The following is a 20,212-nucleotide window of genomic DNA, read 5'->3' on the forward strand; positions in this document are numbered from 1 at the left end:
GAAGCTGTGGTACCCAGTATTGCAGACAGGAGTCATAGCCATGTTACCCATTGTTACAGAAAAATACTGAGCGTCCAATTACATAGTGCCACTAAGCATCACAGACATGATACAAAGTGCCACTGAGACGCAAAGCCATGATATAGAGTGCCATTGATATTCACAGCCATGTTACAGAGTGCCACTAAGACACACATCCATGATACAGAGTGCCGCTAAGAATAACAGCCATGATAAACAGTCCCACTGAGATTCACAGCCATGATACAAAATGTCACTAAGAATCACAGTCATGATAAACAGTGCCACTGAGACACACAGCCATGATACAGAATGCCACTGAGATTCACAGTCATGTTACAAAGTGCCACTGAGATTGATAGCTATGATATAGAGTGCCATTGAGACACACAGCCATAATACAGAGTGTCACTGAGACACACAACCATGATACAAAGTGCCACTGAGAATCACAACCATGACACAGAATGCCACTAAGAATCACAGCCATGATAAACAGTGCTACTGAGATTCACAGCCATGATACAAAATGCCACTGAGACACACAGCCATGATACAGAGTTCCACTGAGTATCACAGCCATGATACAGAATGCCACTGAGAGTAACAGTCATAATACAGAATACCACTGAGATTGACAGCCATGATACAGAGTGCAAATGAGACACACAGCCATGATACAGAGTGCCACTGAGTATCACAGCCATGATACAAAAATGCCACTGAGATTTACAGCCATGATACAGAATGCCACTGAGTATCGCAGCCATGTTACATAGTGTCGGAACATAACAAGCATATTGCATTGCACTAATAAGCAAGCATTGCAGCCATGTTGCATAGTGCCATAGAAAATTATAGTCATGTTACCCAGGGTTGCCAAATGCAAATGCAAGCATCACAGACACGATACACAGTGGCATTGGCCATCACACCTTTCACACTGAGAATCTTAGCTGTGTTTCTTTTTCGGTACAGAGCATTACTATTTTTCACAAAGCCCCACAAAATTACTTAGTGCCATTGACAATCACAGCTTTGTTATATAGTAGAGCAGAACATCACATTGCCATATTACATAGCATTGCAGGAATATGTCACAGTGTAACTAACACTTTCAGCCATATTATATAATGCTACTAAGTAAGGCAGCCATTCACTATATTACTGGGCTATATAGCAGGTTCTTTTTAGTAGACTATATTTTGAACTAGTAATGTAGCCCTTTGTAAGTACTGACTCTTTGGAAGTGCTATGGATATTTCAGTACATTAAAGGACATCATTTTGAACTGCCATAAATAGCATAGTGAATAATCATTGGAGCCTGGCATAAAGACTATAAATCTCTGATATAGTGTCTCTGCACATAGAAGCCAAATAGCATAGTGTTTCTGGATTTTACTTAGTGTTGATAAGCACAGAAAGCCCTGTGAGTGCCAAAGCATTTATCTTGGGATGGGATCACTTCCAGAGAGCGTTGGCATTATTAGAGGATTTGATTGGTGCAAGTTAATCCAACTGTTGACTTAACCCCAGGAACCCAGCAAACACCACCAGGCTGATGGTAATTCAGTGTATTCTTTGCATCAATGCATGAGCTTATGTATAATTCATCTGATCAGGTTGAAGGGGCACATTGGTGTTCGTCTTTAAAGCTTTAAGTACCTTTCTGCATGGCATCAATATCTGCTTGGTTTTGGGTCCATCAAGCTCTTTCCACTATCGCTTGAGTTAGTCAGGCTTCAACTCTCTGAATTGTACAGTGTAACTGTGCCACTGAGTTTGTTAGTAATGTTTCATAGTCTTTATTAGTATTGCAGACAATTGGGATTATGTGACAAAAGGTGCAACGTTTGTATCATCAGATCGTCACCTATTTTACACATAGGCACATAGAGAAGGCACAGTCGCTGTTAATGTTTGTTATTGCAATTAAAGCAAAACTGCTGCAAAAATTCGCAGCAGGAAAAATTTGCTGCGACAAAAAAGTTGCCCATCGATTTTAATGCATTTGGACAAAAAAGTTGCACTTGAAAAATATGTCGCACACAAAATTTGTCAAAATTATTCTCATGCCCTTCATCGCAAATTTTTCGCAGCGAAACGTGACAGATTTGACCCATCACTAAAGGTGGCCATACACGGATAGATCCGCTCGTTTGGCGATGTCGCCAAACGAGCGGATCTCCCTCCGATATGCCCACCTTGAGGTGGGCAATATCGGGCTGATCCGATCGTGGGCCCTAGGGCCCAACGATCGGATCCTAGCGTTCGCCAAACGGACTGTCGGATCGCGGGACCGCATCAACGAACAGATGCGGCCGCGATCCGACTGGATTTTTAACCCCATCCGATCGAGATCTGGCCGACTTTCGGCCAGATCTCGATCGGGGAAGCCCGTCGGGGGCCCCCATACACGGGCCAATAAGCTGCCGACTCGGTCTGTCGGCAGCTTTTATCGGCCCGTGTATGGCCACCTTAACTCCCACCACAGAACTACTCTTTCTGTACTATTTGTATGTTAAACAGTAACACTGAGCACTGCAGCTACATTACACAGAGGATTCTTCTTTATAGCATATAGTATATAAATACATTTCAGTGTTTGCACTGCCTACAGTAGGTTTATCGTTGAAGTACTGAGTCTGATGGAACAGAGACTGTTGATTTTCAAAATGAAAACAATCTAACCTATATTATTTACATTTCCTAAAATGTTTCTCCAAGTACAGTTACTAGAAAATAGACAGCTTGTGCTAAAGAGAAACACTATAAGGTAAACAAATTGTGAACTACTTACACATTCCTGAGGTCTGGTTGCAAACGTGTCCAGTATTGTTTTCAGGAAACTTATAGGGCAGAAGAAGTTTCGTATCTAAACTTCTAAACCCTTCCCGGAGTGACTGATGTTTGTAATACTCTACCAGCTCCTGTGCAGAGAAATATTTTCATATTTACTGTTTGTATAAATCCATACGTACTTTAACAGACATGTTTAATTCACATTGTTCAGTTAGAGTCACTTACAAGTACAGGTATGGTATCTTTTACTCGGAAAACCATTGTAATAAAAGCTTTTTTTCTTTAATAAAAATGCAGTATGTTGTACTTGATGGACCGAGACATTCTGATAAAATAAATCCTGTACCTGTGCCGGCATTTGAGCCAAATGATGAAGTGTGTAGTTTACAGTAACGGGTGGGTACATGCTGACATTTCTGAAGTGAACAGAACTACTAAACTGAATAAATTGGACTATGGCTCCTCTAGACAAGTACTCATCTATAGAAAATGAAGGATACAGACACAGACTGAAAGTGTTTGTCATTTACTGTCAAACTATACTACTATAAACAGCTAAACATCCTAATCCGCTGTTCCCTGCAGAAGCTCATCCACTAAGCAAACAGCAAAACAAACATATATGATATACAACCATTCAAGAATATGTCAGGCGTGAGTCAGAATTTATTGACATAAGTGACATAAGATGCAACTGGCCTATCAGGGTAAAATCCAGTACCTGACAGATCTGAGCGGCTGCCTAGCTCACATTTTTATCTGTTTTCAGACAGTAATTGTTTTGGGTTACAGCATATCTTACTTGAGCTATGGCTCCCCATGCCTGCGCATGCTGTATGGCATTCATGACATAGATAATTGTCGTTTTTCACACTTATGGTCAGTGTTTATTAATGTTTCATTATTTTTCTTATTGATTTGGTTAAAATGGTGTACTGAGAGTTTTAAGTAAAATTTGAGTGTAATATACCTCTACGTTATACTAAGCTTGAACTAAAGAGGTTAAGGATGCCCATATAAATGCATAGATGTGAGTTGTGGTAATGGATGGAAATGACTCAACCCTGTTACAAAATTTAGCCATTATTAGCAAAAGTGTCCAGTTTGTTAAATAAGAGGATAATGAGTTCTTCTGCCTTTCTTCCTTTACCGTCTGCCTTTCTTCATTTCCCTTTTGCCTTTCTCACTTTCCCTTCTGCCTTTCTTCCTTTTCCATCTGCATTTCTTCCATTTCCATCTGCCTCTCTTCCTTTTCCTTGTGCCTTTCTTCCTTTTCCGTCTGCCTTTCTTCCTTTCCCTTCTGCCTTTCTTCCTTTCCCTTCTGCCTTTCTTCCTTTTCCTTCTGTCGTTCTTCCTTTCCCTTCTGCCTTTCTTCCTTTTACATCTGCCTTTCTTCCTTTCCCGTCTGCCTTTCTTCCTTTTCCTTCTGTCGTTATTCCTGTCCCTTCTGCCTTTCTTCCTTTTCCATCTCCCTTTCTGAAACTCTCTCTTTCAGGTTAGATTCTTTTTTGCCCATTTTGTGTCTTCTCTTGTATTATATTTTCTTATCTGCCACCTTTCAATTCTGTTGTCCTACTCTCACCCACATATCTTTATTATTCTCAACTCTTCCCTCCCCTTACCTTTTTTTGATCTCTTTCTCCCCTACACTCTACTGACATTCTACCAATAGTGGTAGCAAAGCTGCAGTGAGGACTGTGGGCTTTGGTCTTCTTTTCATAGTGGTAGATTGCTGTAGTCTGCATGATGTATTCCCAGGCTCTAAAGGTGGCCATATGCACGGTCTGTTGGCAGCTTTTATTGGACTGTGTTTGGCCACCTTAAGGCTTGCCAAGACTAGCCAGCTCTTACTGGCCCTGGGTATTGAACCTGTCTGATATTAGTAGAAGTTTGGCAGAAGCTATTAGCAGTGTTGAAGAGGAGGAGAGGGCAGAGTGTTGTAACTTGTTCCTCCAATAAAATATTACTAAGGCTGCACACTATTCAGTGGATACCAAGTAGTTTGCAGACCATAGACTGTATTGAAGTGGGGCTATCTCTAAATGAAGGAGTGACTATAGACTACCTACTACTGAGTATGCAGACTACAGTGCATACTTTATTACTGTAGTTGTAGATGTCATATTGTTGACGCTCCGGGCTATAATCTCAATAACAGAACTTCAGACTATACTATTAACACTAAGGACTACATTGTGCACATCTGAGGATTCAGACATGTATTGTACATAAATATAAGCAAAGGAATTCTTCTACAGGGAATGTTGATTATCCAGTACTCTTTCTAAGCTCTGTGCATCTGTGCTGTCACCACCTGCAGGCTGTTGCATACTAAGAAAACAATTTGTCCAGAAAAGGTTTTTCTTTAGTATTCAGAGGGATTTCAAAGAGCATTCTGGTTTCTGGGAGCCCTGTTAGTTTAGTAGCTAGCACAAAACACAGCTCCCTAGGTCAGTTTGTCCACAAGATACATAGCTACTGCTGACTTATCAGTTACTGCAATCTAAATTATTTAGATAAAATGAAGTCTATGGCAGACAGCCTTTCTATAATTTGGAGCTTTCTGGATAACGGGTTTCCTGATAACGGATTCCATTCCTGTACATAATGTTTTGGGCTACTATACCAGCCCAAGGCACCCACAACCCTTTAGCAATAAAGATTAGTGCTTCCAAAGATGCCCTGCTAGCTCCCCATCTTCATTTCTGCTAATTTACTGCACATGCTCTGTGCTGCTGTCACTTACTGATTTTAGGAACCAACGCACAAGATAGAAGATATATATAAATGTAAAGGCTCATAAGTAAATAATTCAGATGATTGGTACATGATAGCTCATTAATCAGCACAATTTGCATCAGAATTTCATGATCATCCCTGTAAAATCAGCTTATATGACAGACAAACCTAATTTCCTGTTGATGATGAGTGACGATCCCTAAGCTTAGCTTCTCAACAGCTTCTCAGAGCCCACTGAGCATGTGCCTGTCGCAGACACCTAACAACTTCCAAGATGGGAATCTCCTATGACAACTTTAAAGGTCTGAAGTAGTAGTATTGATATATGGCATTTCTGGCAATATTCATTCTTAGGGCTTAGTTCTGCTTTAATGTAAACAAAAAGGAAGCTGATTGGCACTTGAGATGCAGTTAACTAGATCCATGCCTTACAGGTGGGGCTTCTAAACCAGAAGTCAGCTTACTGCATCACTGTGTTATATTTATATAATACAAAGTGTCAGGAGTGAATCTATAACTCAACCTCTGGTACTACCATTGAAAGAATAAAGAAATGCAGGTTTATGTTCTGCTTGGAATGATAGAAAAGTTGTTTTGACTGTTGTTTAAAAAAGCTTTGGAATTCGAGTGTATCAGAGACACCAGCTGCTCTTGGGCAGATAGAGTTTAACAAACAATAGATCAGTGTGACATTTTTTTCTTAGTAAGGAAAAAGAATCAATGCTTACCATTAAACTTTTAAATCTCCTATTTTCTGCAATGTGGAAAAAGCCATCTCTCGTTAATATCTTGATGTGCTTGACTTCGTTGTTGTACCTGTGGGCAATGCATAACTTCAGAATATAAATTTGCTTTTAATCAGCAGAGGATCAATAATTACCTGCGGCCAGGGCCCAAAACAAGAGTAAGAGATTCATTGCACTGGCAGAATGTATATCCTGTCCACAATAGGTCTGACAACTCATTAACAGGATATATTTAGCAGGATTCAAGAAAAATGTGCTTTGTTTGAAAAGATCAAACTACAAGATCATATTTACATCCAGTTTGATATTTTACTGTATATGCTTAGAGATGATAACCCTCTTTCCAATAAACAAATATGTTAAAATACAAGGTTGCAGGAGAGAACTGGAAAGACAACAGGTATTGCTGCAGTAAAAATACCAAGAGCATGATTGATCTAATACAGATGGATGATGAATGAGGCAGGCAGCAGAAAAATGTCCCAGAAAGCTACAGTACCATGTGCTACCAATCTGCAATAGTGCTAAATGGGAATGCTAAATGAGCCATTTACAACCTAAGTAATACAAAGCCCAGTTCCCTCTAACAATAACTGGGTTCTTTAATGGCAGGGTTGCCACAGGTTTCAGATGCTTCCTGGCAGTTGCATATTTATGAACTGAAGGAGAAAACGTTGTTTCACCCAACTCTCCCAAATCAACTAATAAACTAGTAAAAGGGTCACCCATGGCTGGTGGATGCCCATTACAGTCAAATGTATGTGCAGGGCCTTTAGTGTAAGAATTAGGCATATTCACACTGGTGCAATGGGATGCAGGTTACAAATTGGGGCACTGGTTGCCAACTGAATGATATTAGCTAAGCAATGAGCACTTCTCCAAATGTTCTCTACAACTATCAGTCTCTCACACACAGTGTTCTTCTCACGGTCACTGTCATGTGGATGAATACTAGCAGAGTGCCATAAGCCCTTACAGAGAATCTTCTCCTTCTCTCTCTTTGTACTTCCCTTTCTCCTGGCTGTCTCACTACAGGTTCCCTCTAACCTACACCTGAACACTCTCAATTTCCTAACTGGCATACACTTGCCTCAGGGGCTCTACTTACTTCCAGTCGGCTATTCTTGCTATATAGCCTTTCCATCTCTCACTCCTAGAGTAAGTTCACACCCCACTAGCCACTAACTAGTCCTAAGGAAACAGCCTCCTACCTTGTATGGCCATCAAGGTCTTCAGTAAAGTCAGGTACCACCCCAAACTGTTCATGCTATTGTTAATGTACTTTGTTGTTTGATTATTGCACTCAGCATTCTATAAACGTCATTAGTAATAATGGTCCTAAACCGGACAGAGATGCCCAGATAGTGGGGCCCATTTCAACACAGTCCATATATAGAAAGACTCTCCTGCAATGTGATAGGTGGCTTGCCTAGATTGAAAATCTAATTTTAGGTGCTGATGCACCCTCTAAGTGGAAGGATGGTGTGCAGGAAATATTCAGTCATTTGAACCACTGACCCCAGAAACACTGGTATTTGGCAATTCCCATGGATGGCCAAATCACACAGTATCTGTCCATTTGGCATGCAGTACTATTTGGATTGCGCTTACTATATATGGTTACCTTTATCCTTGGTCCACAGGACAGCTGTATAAAAATTCCGATAATCTAATTTGAGCTACAGAGGTCCAAGAGTCAATGAACTTAAAAGATTTCATAGAGCAGAAATCACAAAGTCATTAATTATACAACTGGACATTGATCTATCTTGTGTAAATTGTTAAACCAGCTGCTTTATCTAATAAAAATGGGAAGGGAATATTTGTGTAATGTGACATCCCTGTTGTATTGTAATAGCTGCAGCCTTAAGTGTAAATTGGCATGGTGGTTAAAAATATCTATTTCCTCGGCTATCACTGCATTCATTATTTTTACATTCATTAAAACTCGCTTGAAGGCGATATAAGAATAAACATATCTGCACGGCTGCTAGTGCATAGCTCATTATTATCTGAACCTATTAAAAACGTTCAGTTTTTGTACAGGAGGCAGAAAACATAACAAAAAAACACTACACATTGCACACTGACTTTGCAAATGATTGAGTAGTGTGATATAACTTTTGGAGCACTCACATGAGATTTAATACATTGTTAACCATGGAGAAAGACTTTGGCTATGTGGATTACAACAAAATAAGTGGTAATTTTAAATGCCTTAAGTCCCTGCTGAATATAAATATTTACTCATTAGGATCTGAGCTTTGTCCTAATAAAAAAAAAATCACTTTGGTCCATTTTACCATAATATTTCTAGTTTGATACTGCATCATTCTGTAAGATGGAAACCGCATTGGGCAAGGGAACATAGGTGGAAATACAGAAATACCTTTGTATTGCGGTTTATCAGAATTACGGTGTCCCAAGTCAAATCGCATAACTGAGAGAAAATGCAGAACTAAGCGGGTGACAAAATACCCTGTGTGCCCTTGTCCTTAAATATGCTCAGCATTCTAAAAACAGCAGAACTATAATAATAGCCACGTACAGGGGTTTTTCACCTTTGAATTCACTTTTAGTAGGTTTGCAATTTCAGCCATCTGGTTGCTAGGGTCCAAATTACCCCAGCAACCATGCATTGATTTGAAAAAAGACTGGGATATCAACAGGAGAGGCCTGAATAGAAAGATGAGTAATAGAAAAGTAGCAATAACAATAAATATGTAGCCTTACAGGACATTTGTCTTTTAGATGGGGTCAGTGACCCCCCCCCATTTGAAAACTGGAAAGAGTCAGAAAAAGAAGGCAAATAATTAAAAAACTATAAAAAAAAAAGAAAAAATGAAGACCAATTGAAAAGTTGCATCAAATTAGCCATTCTTTGAAATACTTAAAGCTAACTAAAAGGCGAATCACCTCTTTATGGTATTAACATCTATTGCAAAAATGTATGAATATTAGAAGTAACTGAGGAGTTACATAAGCATATAATATTACTTCTAATGTTCTGATAAGTTAGGGGCGTATATTATTTCTAGTGATGGGCGAATTTGCAATCCTAAAATGTAATCATCTCAATCTTTTTTGCCACATGATTTGGGGAGTCAGGATTTGTATGGGTGATAGTAATGGGCACATCACCAGTAATAGAGCACAGTCCACACAGAACAGACTGGATTTCAACCACCCAAAGCAGTTGAACATGTTCTAAAACTGACACGTTTCCAGTTTAATGCATTTTACTGTCAGTCAGGTACTGTCAGGTTTGATATCCCACAAATGGTTAAGGCAGAACCCTTTTCAGTCCAGTTTTGCTATTTTAGAATATGCCTCTTTTCTGCATACCCTGCAAGATAAGTGCTCATGTGTGTGCTATTCATGGGGTTAGTTTTTTGGGTTACATATTCCGCACATATACTGTAAGCAAATAGAAAATACAATAATATCTGCTGTTCATGACTCACTTGATACTGATTGCATACTCCCCACTCTCCTTTGTCCTGTGGCGAATGAGGTAGGTACTGTTCTCTCTGCTGATTAATTCACTCTCTGCCTGTACCCTTTCCATAGCTCCTGCAAACCTATGGGAATGAAGAGGCAGAATTTTCTATTTTCTGAAATGCTATTGCCACTGTACTGCCAATCAACAAAATTCAAAAGTTTATTTTAAGAACAGGTCATAACTAGGGACCTACTACAATACCAATATTTACAGTTAATTTAATATTTATAGTTTAGTTTCCAGGGAGTAATTTGTTACCCTATATCTGCCCCAGAGCCCAAATACAGCAGAGGACCAATTGTGGATAACCAACCCTTCCCCTGCAAAATTGTGTACAGGTTATGTACGTCCCTCATATAGTCCCAGGACTCAAGTTCTCAGCATTATATTGTATAAATGTACACCAAGAGGCCCATTTATCAAAGGTCGAATTTCAAATTCATGTGAGTTTTTTTAAATTTGAATATACTATTTGACTGGGAGGTTATTTAAAAAAAATTTAATGTCTAATATTCCATCGAATGGTTCTGACCCAAAAACTCAAATTTCATTCGCACGAATCTAAAAAAAAAAACTCGAAAGTCAGGAAGGCTATTAAAGGGGACCCGTCACCCAAAAAAATTATTCAAAATCCTATTTTATCAGATTAGTCAAGGAAAATGAACTTTAATTACACAATAAAAATTATTTGAATCTTGTTTTCTTCAGTCTGGGAATTCATAATTATAACAAGCAGGCAGGAGCCATTTTGTGGACACTGTTATTAAGACAAGTCTTGTATCATCTCAGAATCTTGTTTGTGCACCAGAATGGAGGACCCAATGTCCATCCCTATGCCCTGTCTACACAATTGTATGGTAAAAAGAAGTGGGGGAATGTGTGGGGAGCAGTGAGTTCTAGGAAGTGCTGAATTGAAAGTGAAAGTAATTGTCTGCCCCTCCTCTATGCCACGGGCATAGAGGAGGGGCAGACAATATTTGATTGACAGCTGAGATTTTTAAATGAGTTTACAACAGCTATGAATGCTTAAATAAAAAATAGAAATTGGATTTCATGTTTAATTTGAAAAGGACTTTTATTATACAAATGTTTGTGTCTGGGTGACAGGTCCACTTTAACTATACTTATGCATTGCACTGTGCTAAAGAGACCTTTAGTCAAAAAATGGAAACGCCTGGTAAATACAACGTTAGCACTACACAACTATAACTAATAAGAGTAGGAGGTGTCTAGGTGCCACCCTTTGACATCTGATAAGTGTTGTTATAAGGAAATTGAAATATATTGGTATATAGCTACTTACCAAGGCTGCCCAGAATAATCCAAAGGTTTTGGAACCTGCCGTGGGGATTATAAAAAAATCAGGTTTGTAGTTAACATGTTAACAGAACTATGACTTTAAAAGCTGTACTACATCCACTTTTATTTCAGGACATCTGCTTTCTAAAACTGATATAATACATAAACACAATTTTCCAGAGCATCCAATATAAACATTTAAATCCTGATATGCCAGTGCAACAAAAAAGGACTTGATTTATATTTAAGTATTTTTGCTAAAACCTTACTTTTAAAACACAACAGTCTTCTGGCTTTTGCAAATTACATATGTTCTGTGCTACAAAGTCAAATATGTATGGATGAATAAGCCATCCCAAAGAATAAAAACTGTACTTACACATGGACAAGGTTTAACAGCATCACTTGGGAAAAAGCCAAGCTCCCCTGTGGCTATATTCCTACCCTAATAAAAACAAGAAAAGAGAAGTTATTAGTCCATATTACTTTCTAAAAATACATGTTAATAATAATGTTAATAATAATACTAACCCAATACAGTTTTAACACACAAAAGATAGAAACACTTGGCAAGTCACTTAACCAAATACTCATGTAACTGTATATTTGAACTAGCACATCAACATGTAAATCTCACATTACCAGGAATCTTTGTGTCTAAGAATCAAAGCAATAAAAATAGGTTCAGTGATTGGAGAAATGGAAATGATTTTATAGAGCTGCCAGGTGGCATGCTATACAAATTATTGGGCACTTATGCCCATGCTACAATACTTCCATATACCAGAATCACCTGGTATGCCGGGAAAACAGAATGCATGTTTGAGTAGTTAAGAATTGTCTAGCATCATATCTTTATTTATTAAGGGGCAGATTTACTAAGCTTGAGTGAATTTTCGAAGTCCAAAAAGTTCGAATTTCGAAGTAATTTTTTGGATACTTCGACCATCGAATAGGATACTACGACTTCGAATTTACTTCGACTTAAAAAGTAAAAATCGTTCGAATATTCGACCATTCGATAGTCGATGTACTGTTTCAATTTTAATACTTCGCCAAATTAAAGCTACCGAATTGCTATATTAGCCTATGGGGACCTTCCAGTGCATTTTTTAAAGTTTTTGGCATCGAATAAAAATCCTTCGATCGATCGCTAAAAATCGTTTGAATCGTTCGATCGATTGATTTTTATTCAATCGATCGAATGCTATTTAAGCGCTAAATCCTTCGAATTCGATTTAGAAGGATTTCAATTCGATGGTCGAATTTCGAGGGTTTTAACCCCTCAAAATTCGACCATTGATAAATCTGCCTCTTAGTGTCACTTTTTTTCCAAGCATTTTTGCATGAAATGTAAATGTTAGGGGTTAGGTCTGTCAAAAAAGTACAAAGAGAGGAATTAAAATAATCGTAGTATAAAAAGGGTTAGGTAGATCAATGAAAGGAATTATGGAGTGGGAGAACAATAAAGAAATGTGAAATATCAGAGGAGGTATAAGGAGTTCTACTGGGCAACAGGAGAAGTTATAAGGAGTTATACAGAGAAATGAGAAGCAGATGAAGGAATCATGTGAGAAGGCATTAAAGAAAGCAATGAAGACTTATGCTAAGGGTGGGGTATATAGTAAATAAGATGAATTACAATGAGAGTTATAATGGGCAAAGAGGTCTGTTATTTTGGGATCATTATAGGGATTATTGAAATGAGCTGTAGGAAAAGAAGTACAAAGACAAACACAGAAGCTGTGGGAAATAATTCTCATGTACTTTAGCTTACCTGCCAGAATAGGATGTGTGGATCAGCTCTCAGGACTTCAATGGTATCTCCTATCTGCATACTGAGAGAGGGCCCACTGTGTGCTGGTGGTGAGGGAAATCCACTGTAGTTTCTTATTACTTTCATCTTTGGCAAACCTGAACATCAAAGAGGGATACCAACAGAAATTGTTAAAAAAAAGGCGAATCCCTACAAAAAAATTAACAAAGTGAGATAAAATAATTTGTAGAAGTATTATATAGAGATAAGCTGCCAGATGGTGGATATTGACAGTGTTCACAAGATATTACTGACATTGTGTACAAGTGTTACTGTATTAGAATTATAGGAACTTTAATGATGTGACTGTCTGCCCCCATGAACAGGCAGAGGGTTGATTTATGAAAGTGTTATTTTCTGTGGGCCTTGTGTGTTGCAGTAACTGCAGTGAATGATTTGAAATGTCAGAAACATTTGTTGCTCAGACTATATTTCCTTTATGATCAACATCATCAACAATCTGGGGGCTGTATTTCCGAGCTGCTTACATAACAAATTCAGAATTGTCTCCTTCGTTGTTTGCTGTACCAGAATATTCTATTATGAACATTCAAAGTTCAAAAATAAAGTACGAAAGTTATATAACCCCTGCAAAAAAGAGACTACCATTATTTTGAATCATCAAAAGAGACCAAAAAAAGGAGTTATTTCTTAGTGGGGACATTTGATAAAAATTTGATAAAGAGGCCCACATAACACAGAAACCATCACAGTTAACTGTTTTAAAAAGTATGAATAAATGCCATTTTCTATGCTGAAATCCAGCTGTTTAACAGTTCTTCTCTTTCTGCATCATTTGAAATCCTTGCAGGGAAGGAGGGACTAAACACTGATGTTACAAATTGTAACAACTTCTCCACAGCTTACAGACAGCATGCAGGAACTACATAACCCACAATGCATTTCATGCAGTGAATTGTGGGGTTTGGAGGATGCAGGCTGAGGACAGATGGCTGTTGATACAAAGTAACAGTAGTCAGCCAGCTTAGCAAAGTAGTCAGAAAGATCAGCAGGAGTGCAGAGGGCTAGGCTTGGGGAACTGTTAGAAACCATTAAAAATCATGTAAAGTTTGCATGTTTTTCAATTGATTCAATTGATTGCAAAGTTGCTTGAAATTATGTTTACTTTTCAAAAAGCTTAAGTTATGTTTGTGTGGAGTTTCCACACAAAAGCCAACTAATGACATGGTGAATAAGGCTGGTACCAAAAAGCAAAACTGATTATTTTCCTTCACAAAACTGCACTAAAGTGAAATGCAAAAATCTTGATTTTGATCATTATTCCAAAATGCTACATTTACCCATAATTGCATGAATAAGACATTATTTAACTTTTCCTCCTTGAAATTGGCCATTCCCACAACCCTAAATCAATTTTAAATTACTCCCTAAGAGATGTGAAACCTAAAAAAAAATCCTAAAAAGGGTGTAACCATTTAAATTCACAATCCAGTCACATGTTTCATCCCACCAGGTCTCAGTGATACCAATTATATCATAGTTTTTAGAGCATGCAATTAATTCTAGGTCTCCCATTTTACCTGCCAGGATACAGCGGAGGTTACTACTTTTACTTTTGAAATTTGCATTACTTAGTGGAGAATTATATGGAAAGTTCTATGTATGATAGATGAAAGAACTAACGAGGTAAGTAATTTATTCTCAGAAAGAGCCTGTTTGACTCGGATACTGCCCAGCAGCCTTATCATCAGTTACTTCTATTAATGAGTGATTGCTGGAGTCACTAAATAGGAGTGATATTAATCGCATCACAAACTTACTCCATGCTATGCTATCTATCAAAGCATGTGGGATGATTCTGCTAACCTGTCACAAATTTCATTCAAAACTGCTGACCAACAGGGATGCCAGAGGAACCTTTTAGGGGCACAGCAGCCAAGAGTTAAATTAAATATAATTACATATAGTTAGACGTTCAATGATGCTAGATTTTAGAAAAGGCATTACTTTAATTGTTACCTTCCCCTAGCCAAACCCACAAAAATGATATTTATTTTGTGAAAGTAATTTCCTATAATTGATGATGCCAGGTTCGATTTGGAAGGATTCAAACAGTGATAGCAAATTCATAGCTCCATAATGATTTGCAGATGAAGTCACTAATTAGCAATGACAGAAAACACAGACGCTGAAAATTAATTTATGTAAAATTAGGAAACATTTAACACAATATATTAGAATCCCTAGTGATGTGCATCCAAGCATCCCAATTATATGTGCAAATGTTAGCGTGCTGTATCCCGTGTGGTGTTAAATCTTGCACATTACAAAAAAACACATGCCAGCTGCAATTTATAAATGGGAAGAGCAGAGGGTAAGGAACAGTACCTTCAGCCTGTAAATAAAAAGGAACATTTTATGCTCTTCCCAAAATAAATTAAAAACCTGCTTGAATGTGTTACAGGGATTTCTACAGCAGACCTTAGTAGGATAAGCTGAACACACAATACAGAATGGATAAGATGCGTGTCAGCAGTGCTCCTCTATTAATTGTTTACAATCATGATGGGAAGTGATGGGAAAATAGTAAGTAAGAGAATGAAGGGAAAATTAAATTTGGTTTGAAGAAGAAGCACTATGGGGCCGATTCACCAAGGGTCGAATATCGAGGGTTAATTAACCCTCGATATTTGACTGGAAATTAAAATCCTTCGACTTCGAATATCGAAGTATTTTAGCGCAAATAGTTCGATCAAACGATCAAAGGATTATTCCTCCAATCGAACGATTCGAAGGATTTAAATCCAACGATTGAAGGAATATCCGTCGATCAAAAAAACGTAGGAAAGCCTATGGGGACCTTCCCCATAGGCTAACATTGAGTTCGGTAGCTTTTAGATGGTCGAAGTTTTTTCTTAAAGAGACAGTACTTCGACTATCGAATGGTCGAATAGTCGAATGATTTTTAGTTCGAATCCTTCGATTCGAAGTCGTAGTCGAAGGTCGAAGTAGCCCATTCGATGGTCGAAGTAGCCCAAAAAACACTTCGAAATTCAAAGTTTTTTTACTTCGAATCCTTCACTCGAAGTTAGTGAATCGGCCCCTTTTAGTTGAGTTTGACACACACAATATCTGTATCCACTGAAATGAACTCCTTCAATCTAAGTCAGTGGCTGCTCCGCATGTATACAATTATATGTAATATTTGTTCTCTGAGTCTATTAAAATTAAGCTTTGTAAATGCATTCGGCCAAGGCAGTAGCCTTATTCAGAAAACCCAATTTAACCCAGATGCCACAACCATAATACAGTATGTGAAGCAATCCAAAGTTTACAAGACTTTCTGCATTAGCTTAGAAGTTAAACATTAACAAAACTCCATTAAACAGCATTAATTGCTAAATGAATTGGTTCCTGCTATATGTGAAATTAAAAGAAATAAATCAGTGTCAAAACAAGAGAAGCGAGAACAGTTTTTCTATCACTTGTGGCTGATTAGAAAACGTGAGAAGACTGTTAGGAACCCCTAGGAATGGTGTCAAATGGAATATTTGCTCCAAAGACAATTGTTTGTTGACAAAGTCTAACATCCATGGGTTATCTACAGATTATGCATTTCATTTCTTCTTTTGTCCACTTAACTTTAAAAGCTACCTGAATGTGGAACAGATGCCCTTATTTAAAAAATACACAGATGAGTTATTCAGGGTTTGAGCTGGACCTAATATTCAGCAGATACTTAAACCTAAACTGCTGCACTTCTGGCATCTACACTCTCATGGGGCAGTTAGTTATCAGTCACTATAGTTAACTTCATGGATATTAGTATTATTATTATGTATGGATATTTGTGTTGTCTCTGGACCAAAAATAAGAAAAAATGGCATATGTAAAAGTATGGCTCTCAAAAGTCACAGGTCTGCCTCACCATTGGGTTGGACTGTAAGACCAGTGCATAAGCATACCTCCCAAATGTCCCGTTTTTCACAGGACAGTCCTGATTTTGACAGCTCAACCCACAGTCCCAGTTTTGTTACTCAAATGTCCCGACTTTCTCTTTGATCTCCTGCACTGAACAGCCAGAAAAAGATACAAAGTTTCTAACTTAATTGGCTCTTGGCAGAAAGCCCAGAATACATACTTAGATACCTTTGTAACGATATAAGATAAGCAGGTCTCTTGGGAGAACTTAAACTCACAGCTTAAAGGGCAATTCACCTTCATTACAAAACAAAAATTAGGGGGTGTGGCCACCACCGGGCAGCACATCTTTTTGTCCCTCTTTCTATTTCCAAAATGTTGGGAGGTATACATACGGTATATCATTTCTGAATGATATACTGAAGTAGATTGCATTACCTACCTGTAAGTGCAAAAACTTATAGTTTATCAAGACATTTTTACAGGCCCTTATATACATTTCTAAATTCCTTGCCAGTAAAACTACAGACAAATGTTATGATTGAGTGTTACGGCTATGCCAAATGTCTTTATGCAATCTTAATATTTCCACCTTGCTTGCATTTCTGGGTTAAATAAAAATGTCTGCACATTTCTTTCAGCATAATTCTTCAGCTTCATGGTGTTTGGCCTCGCCTGTTTTGTTTGTCTTTAAGCAGAATGTATTTGACGCAAGCATGCTATTCCACATTCCTAAACTAGTCCCAGGAAAGATCCTACATGTGATAAAATCTGTTGCATCATCTTCATCATGCTGTCCTGTACCTGTCAGTAGCATTCTTTTTGCTACTAGATTGTATAAAAAAAGATATTTGTTCTGTTTGTTAACCAATTGTAACGTACTATAGCTATGCTCCCAACTATCCTTGATACAAGAAGGGTGTATGGGTTTGGAATTCTTCAACTGACTGTGAGTTTATACTGTATCATTAAATTAGCCATACAGAAAGTACAATTTACAACAGGATGTGTATTTAATCTTAAACCTTTTTACTTTTTTTAAGTAAAGTTAAAAAAAGTAAAAAGGTTGAACTTGATGGACGTGTGTCGTTTTTCAACCTAACTTACTATGTTACTATGTTTAAAGGAATTGTTCAGTGTAAAAATACAAACTAGGTAAATAGATAGGCTGTGCAAAATTAAATAGTTGGTAAGCCAAAAATGTAATGTAGGAAGGCTGGAGTGACCGGATGTCTAACATAATAACCACTACTTCCTGCTTTGCAGCTCATTGGTTGGTTACCAGGCAATAACCATCAGAGACTTGAGGGGGGGGCACATGGGTCATAACTGTTGCTTTTGAATCTGAGCTGCATGCTAAGGATCAATTACAAACTCACTGAACAGTTATGTCCCATGTGGCCCACCATCAAGTAGCTGACTAACTCAGAGTTAGAAAGCTGAAAAGCAAGTTGTGTTCTGTTATGTTAGACATCCAGTCACTCCAGCCATTATACATTACATTTTTGGCTAACTAACTATATCTATTTACCTAGTTTTTACACTGAACTGTTCCTTTAATATCTAGGCAGACAGTAAAGAAATGTCATGAATGTCATGAAAACAAATGTATGCTCTCTACTTTTTCTTTCCCCATTTTGTGATTTAAAAATGTGAATAACTTGTCAATAAAAAAACAATGCAATACCGATTCAAAGCTGCAACGAGAGAAACAAACATTGCCTCAGCAAAAGTGAATGGTCTGTCTGTACTGCCTCTATACAATATTTACAGATCCTCAGTCTGGCAAATAGTGTTCTGAAGTAGAAGACTGATTTCTGGCTTTTAGACCATTTGGCAAAAAAGCATTCAGAACAAAGTCAAAACATTTAACCAACAAAAATGTCATTACCACATTTATCGTATATGTGTGTACAAAAAAGCTAGGGGGTTTGGGGAAATACAAATGATGACTAATTAGCTACTTTAAAAAGCTGAACAACTGTGGTTTTGGAATAAACAAAGCGTGTTTACAGAAGCAATAATTAGAGTTGAAATACAGGACACCTATGGGATATTAAGTGAGCCTTATTCAATTATGATTTCCCACCTGGTGCTACAAAAACTTGCATAATAAAGACTCAAAGAGTCTGTTTAATAATACAAAATGTTTCTAATATTGTTAGTTGGGCAAAAATGCAATGTATAAAGGCTGGAGTGACTGGATGTGTAACATAATAGCCTGAACACTACTTCCTGCTTTGCAGCTCTGTTGGTTTCCACTGATTGGTTATCAGGCAGTAACCAATCAGTGACTTGAGAGGGGGCACATGGGCAGGGCCGCCATCAGGGAGGCACAGCAGGGACAGCTGTCCCGGGCCTGGCAAACTGTAAGGAGGTAAAAAGGGGGCCTGGCTGTGCGCACTCTCTGAAAAAGCCAGGCCCCCTTAAAACCGTGCAAACTGTGGAAAGACTCAAAGCGGCAGCGGAAAGACCCAGAGCCGAGTGCTGTAGAAGAAAACAGAAAAAGCTGCCATTGCCTAGGACAAAAAAGAAGAATCTAAGGTTCCACACCAATGTTTTTTTTACTTGTAAGGGGGACCCTGACTACTAATGCTTTTTTTTATGGTGCCCCTGACCACCAATGAAGTTTTTTACTGGTGGGTCCTGACAACCAATTTTTTTTTTAACTAGTAGAAGGGACCTTGGACACCATTAGGTTTTAGCGTTTATGTTTTAGTTTGGTTTTACTTTTACTTTAGTTTACATGTTTTACTGTGGTTTGAGGGTTTGTGGAGTCTGGAGCAGGGCTGGTGTTGGGCGGTGCCCAGAAAATGTTGTTGTACGGGGCCCTGTGATTCTGATGGCGGCCCTGCACATGGGTCATAAGGGTTTGCTTTTGAACCTGAGCTGCATGCTAAGGATCAATTAGAAACTCACTGAGCAGTTATGTCCCATGTGGTCCCCTTCAAGTCGCTGACTAACTCAGAGTTAGAGAGCTGAAAAGCAGGAAGTAATGTTCTATTCTCTTGTTAGACATCCTTTTTTTCTTTTAGTTTTAACGTAGGGCTTTCTCTCCTTGGATATATATGTATGTATATATATATATATATATATATATATATATATATATATATATATATATATATAGCAGTCTGGAAGCCGGCACAACTCGTATAGCAGTCAAAAAATGCCTGGGTGCAATAAGACAAATTTTCGGTATGGATTAGGATTGTCACGAAGATGTAAACCAATTTCCTATATGCATTTATACATTACTGAGAAGATCTGGTCAATGTTATATCAATGACATACCTGCAGGTCCGGACTGAGAATTAAAATAGGCCCTGGCATTTTAGGTACACAGAGGCCCAAACAGCACCCACCAGTCCACTAAATACTGACTTTCTATGGGACTTTATAG

At 38.1% G+C, this 20,212-nt stretch overlaps 1 protein-coding gene across 2 annotated transcripts in view; it reads right to left on the minus strand.

Moving 5' to 3' along the window:
• The window catches only part of vav3.S (vav guanine nucleotide exchange factor 3 S homeolog), a 122,379-nt gene that overhangs the window by 8,970 nt on the left and 93,197 nt on the right, over window positions 1–20,212 (minus strand). For both annotated transcript variants that reach the window (XM_041561562.1, XM_018261087.2), the window contains exons 20-25: window positions 12,889–13,025; window positions 11,491–11,556; window positions 11,116–11,150; window positions 9,775–9,891; window positions 6,293–6,380; window positions 2,824–2,953 (exon numbers count right to left, since the gene is read on the minus strand). In XM_041561562.1, the coding sequence (XP_041417496.1) occupies window positions 2,824–2,953; window positions 6,293–6,380; window positions 9,775–9,891; window positions 11,116–11,150; window positions 11,491–11,556; window positions 12,889–13,025 (573 nt within the window). The remainder of the gene's footprint in view (window positions 1–2,823; window positions 2,954–6,292; window positions 6,381–9,774; window positions 9,892–11,115; window positions 11,151–11,490; window positions 11,557–12,888; window positions 13,026–20,212) is intronic.

Source organism: Xenopus laevis, chromosome 4S, assembly GCF_017654675.1.
Source record: "Xenopus laevis strain J_2021 chromosome 4S, Xenopus_laevis_v10.1, whole genome shotgun sequence".
Classification (NCBI taxonomy): domain Eukaryota; kingdom Metazoa; phylum Chordata; class Amphibia; order Anura; family Pipidae; genus Xenopus; species Xenopus laevis.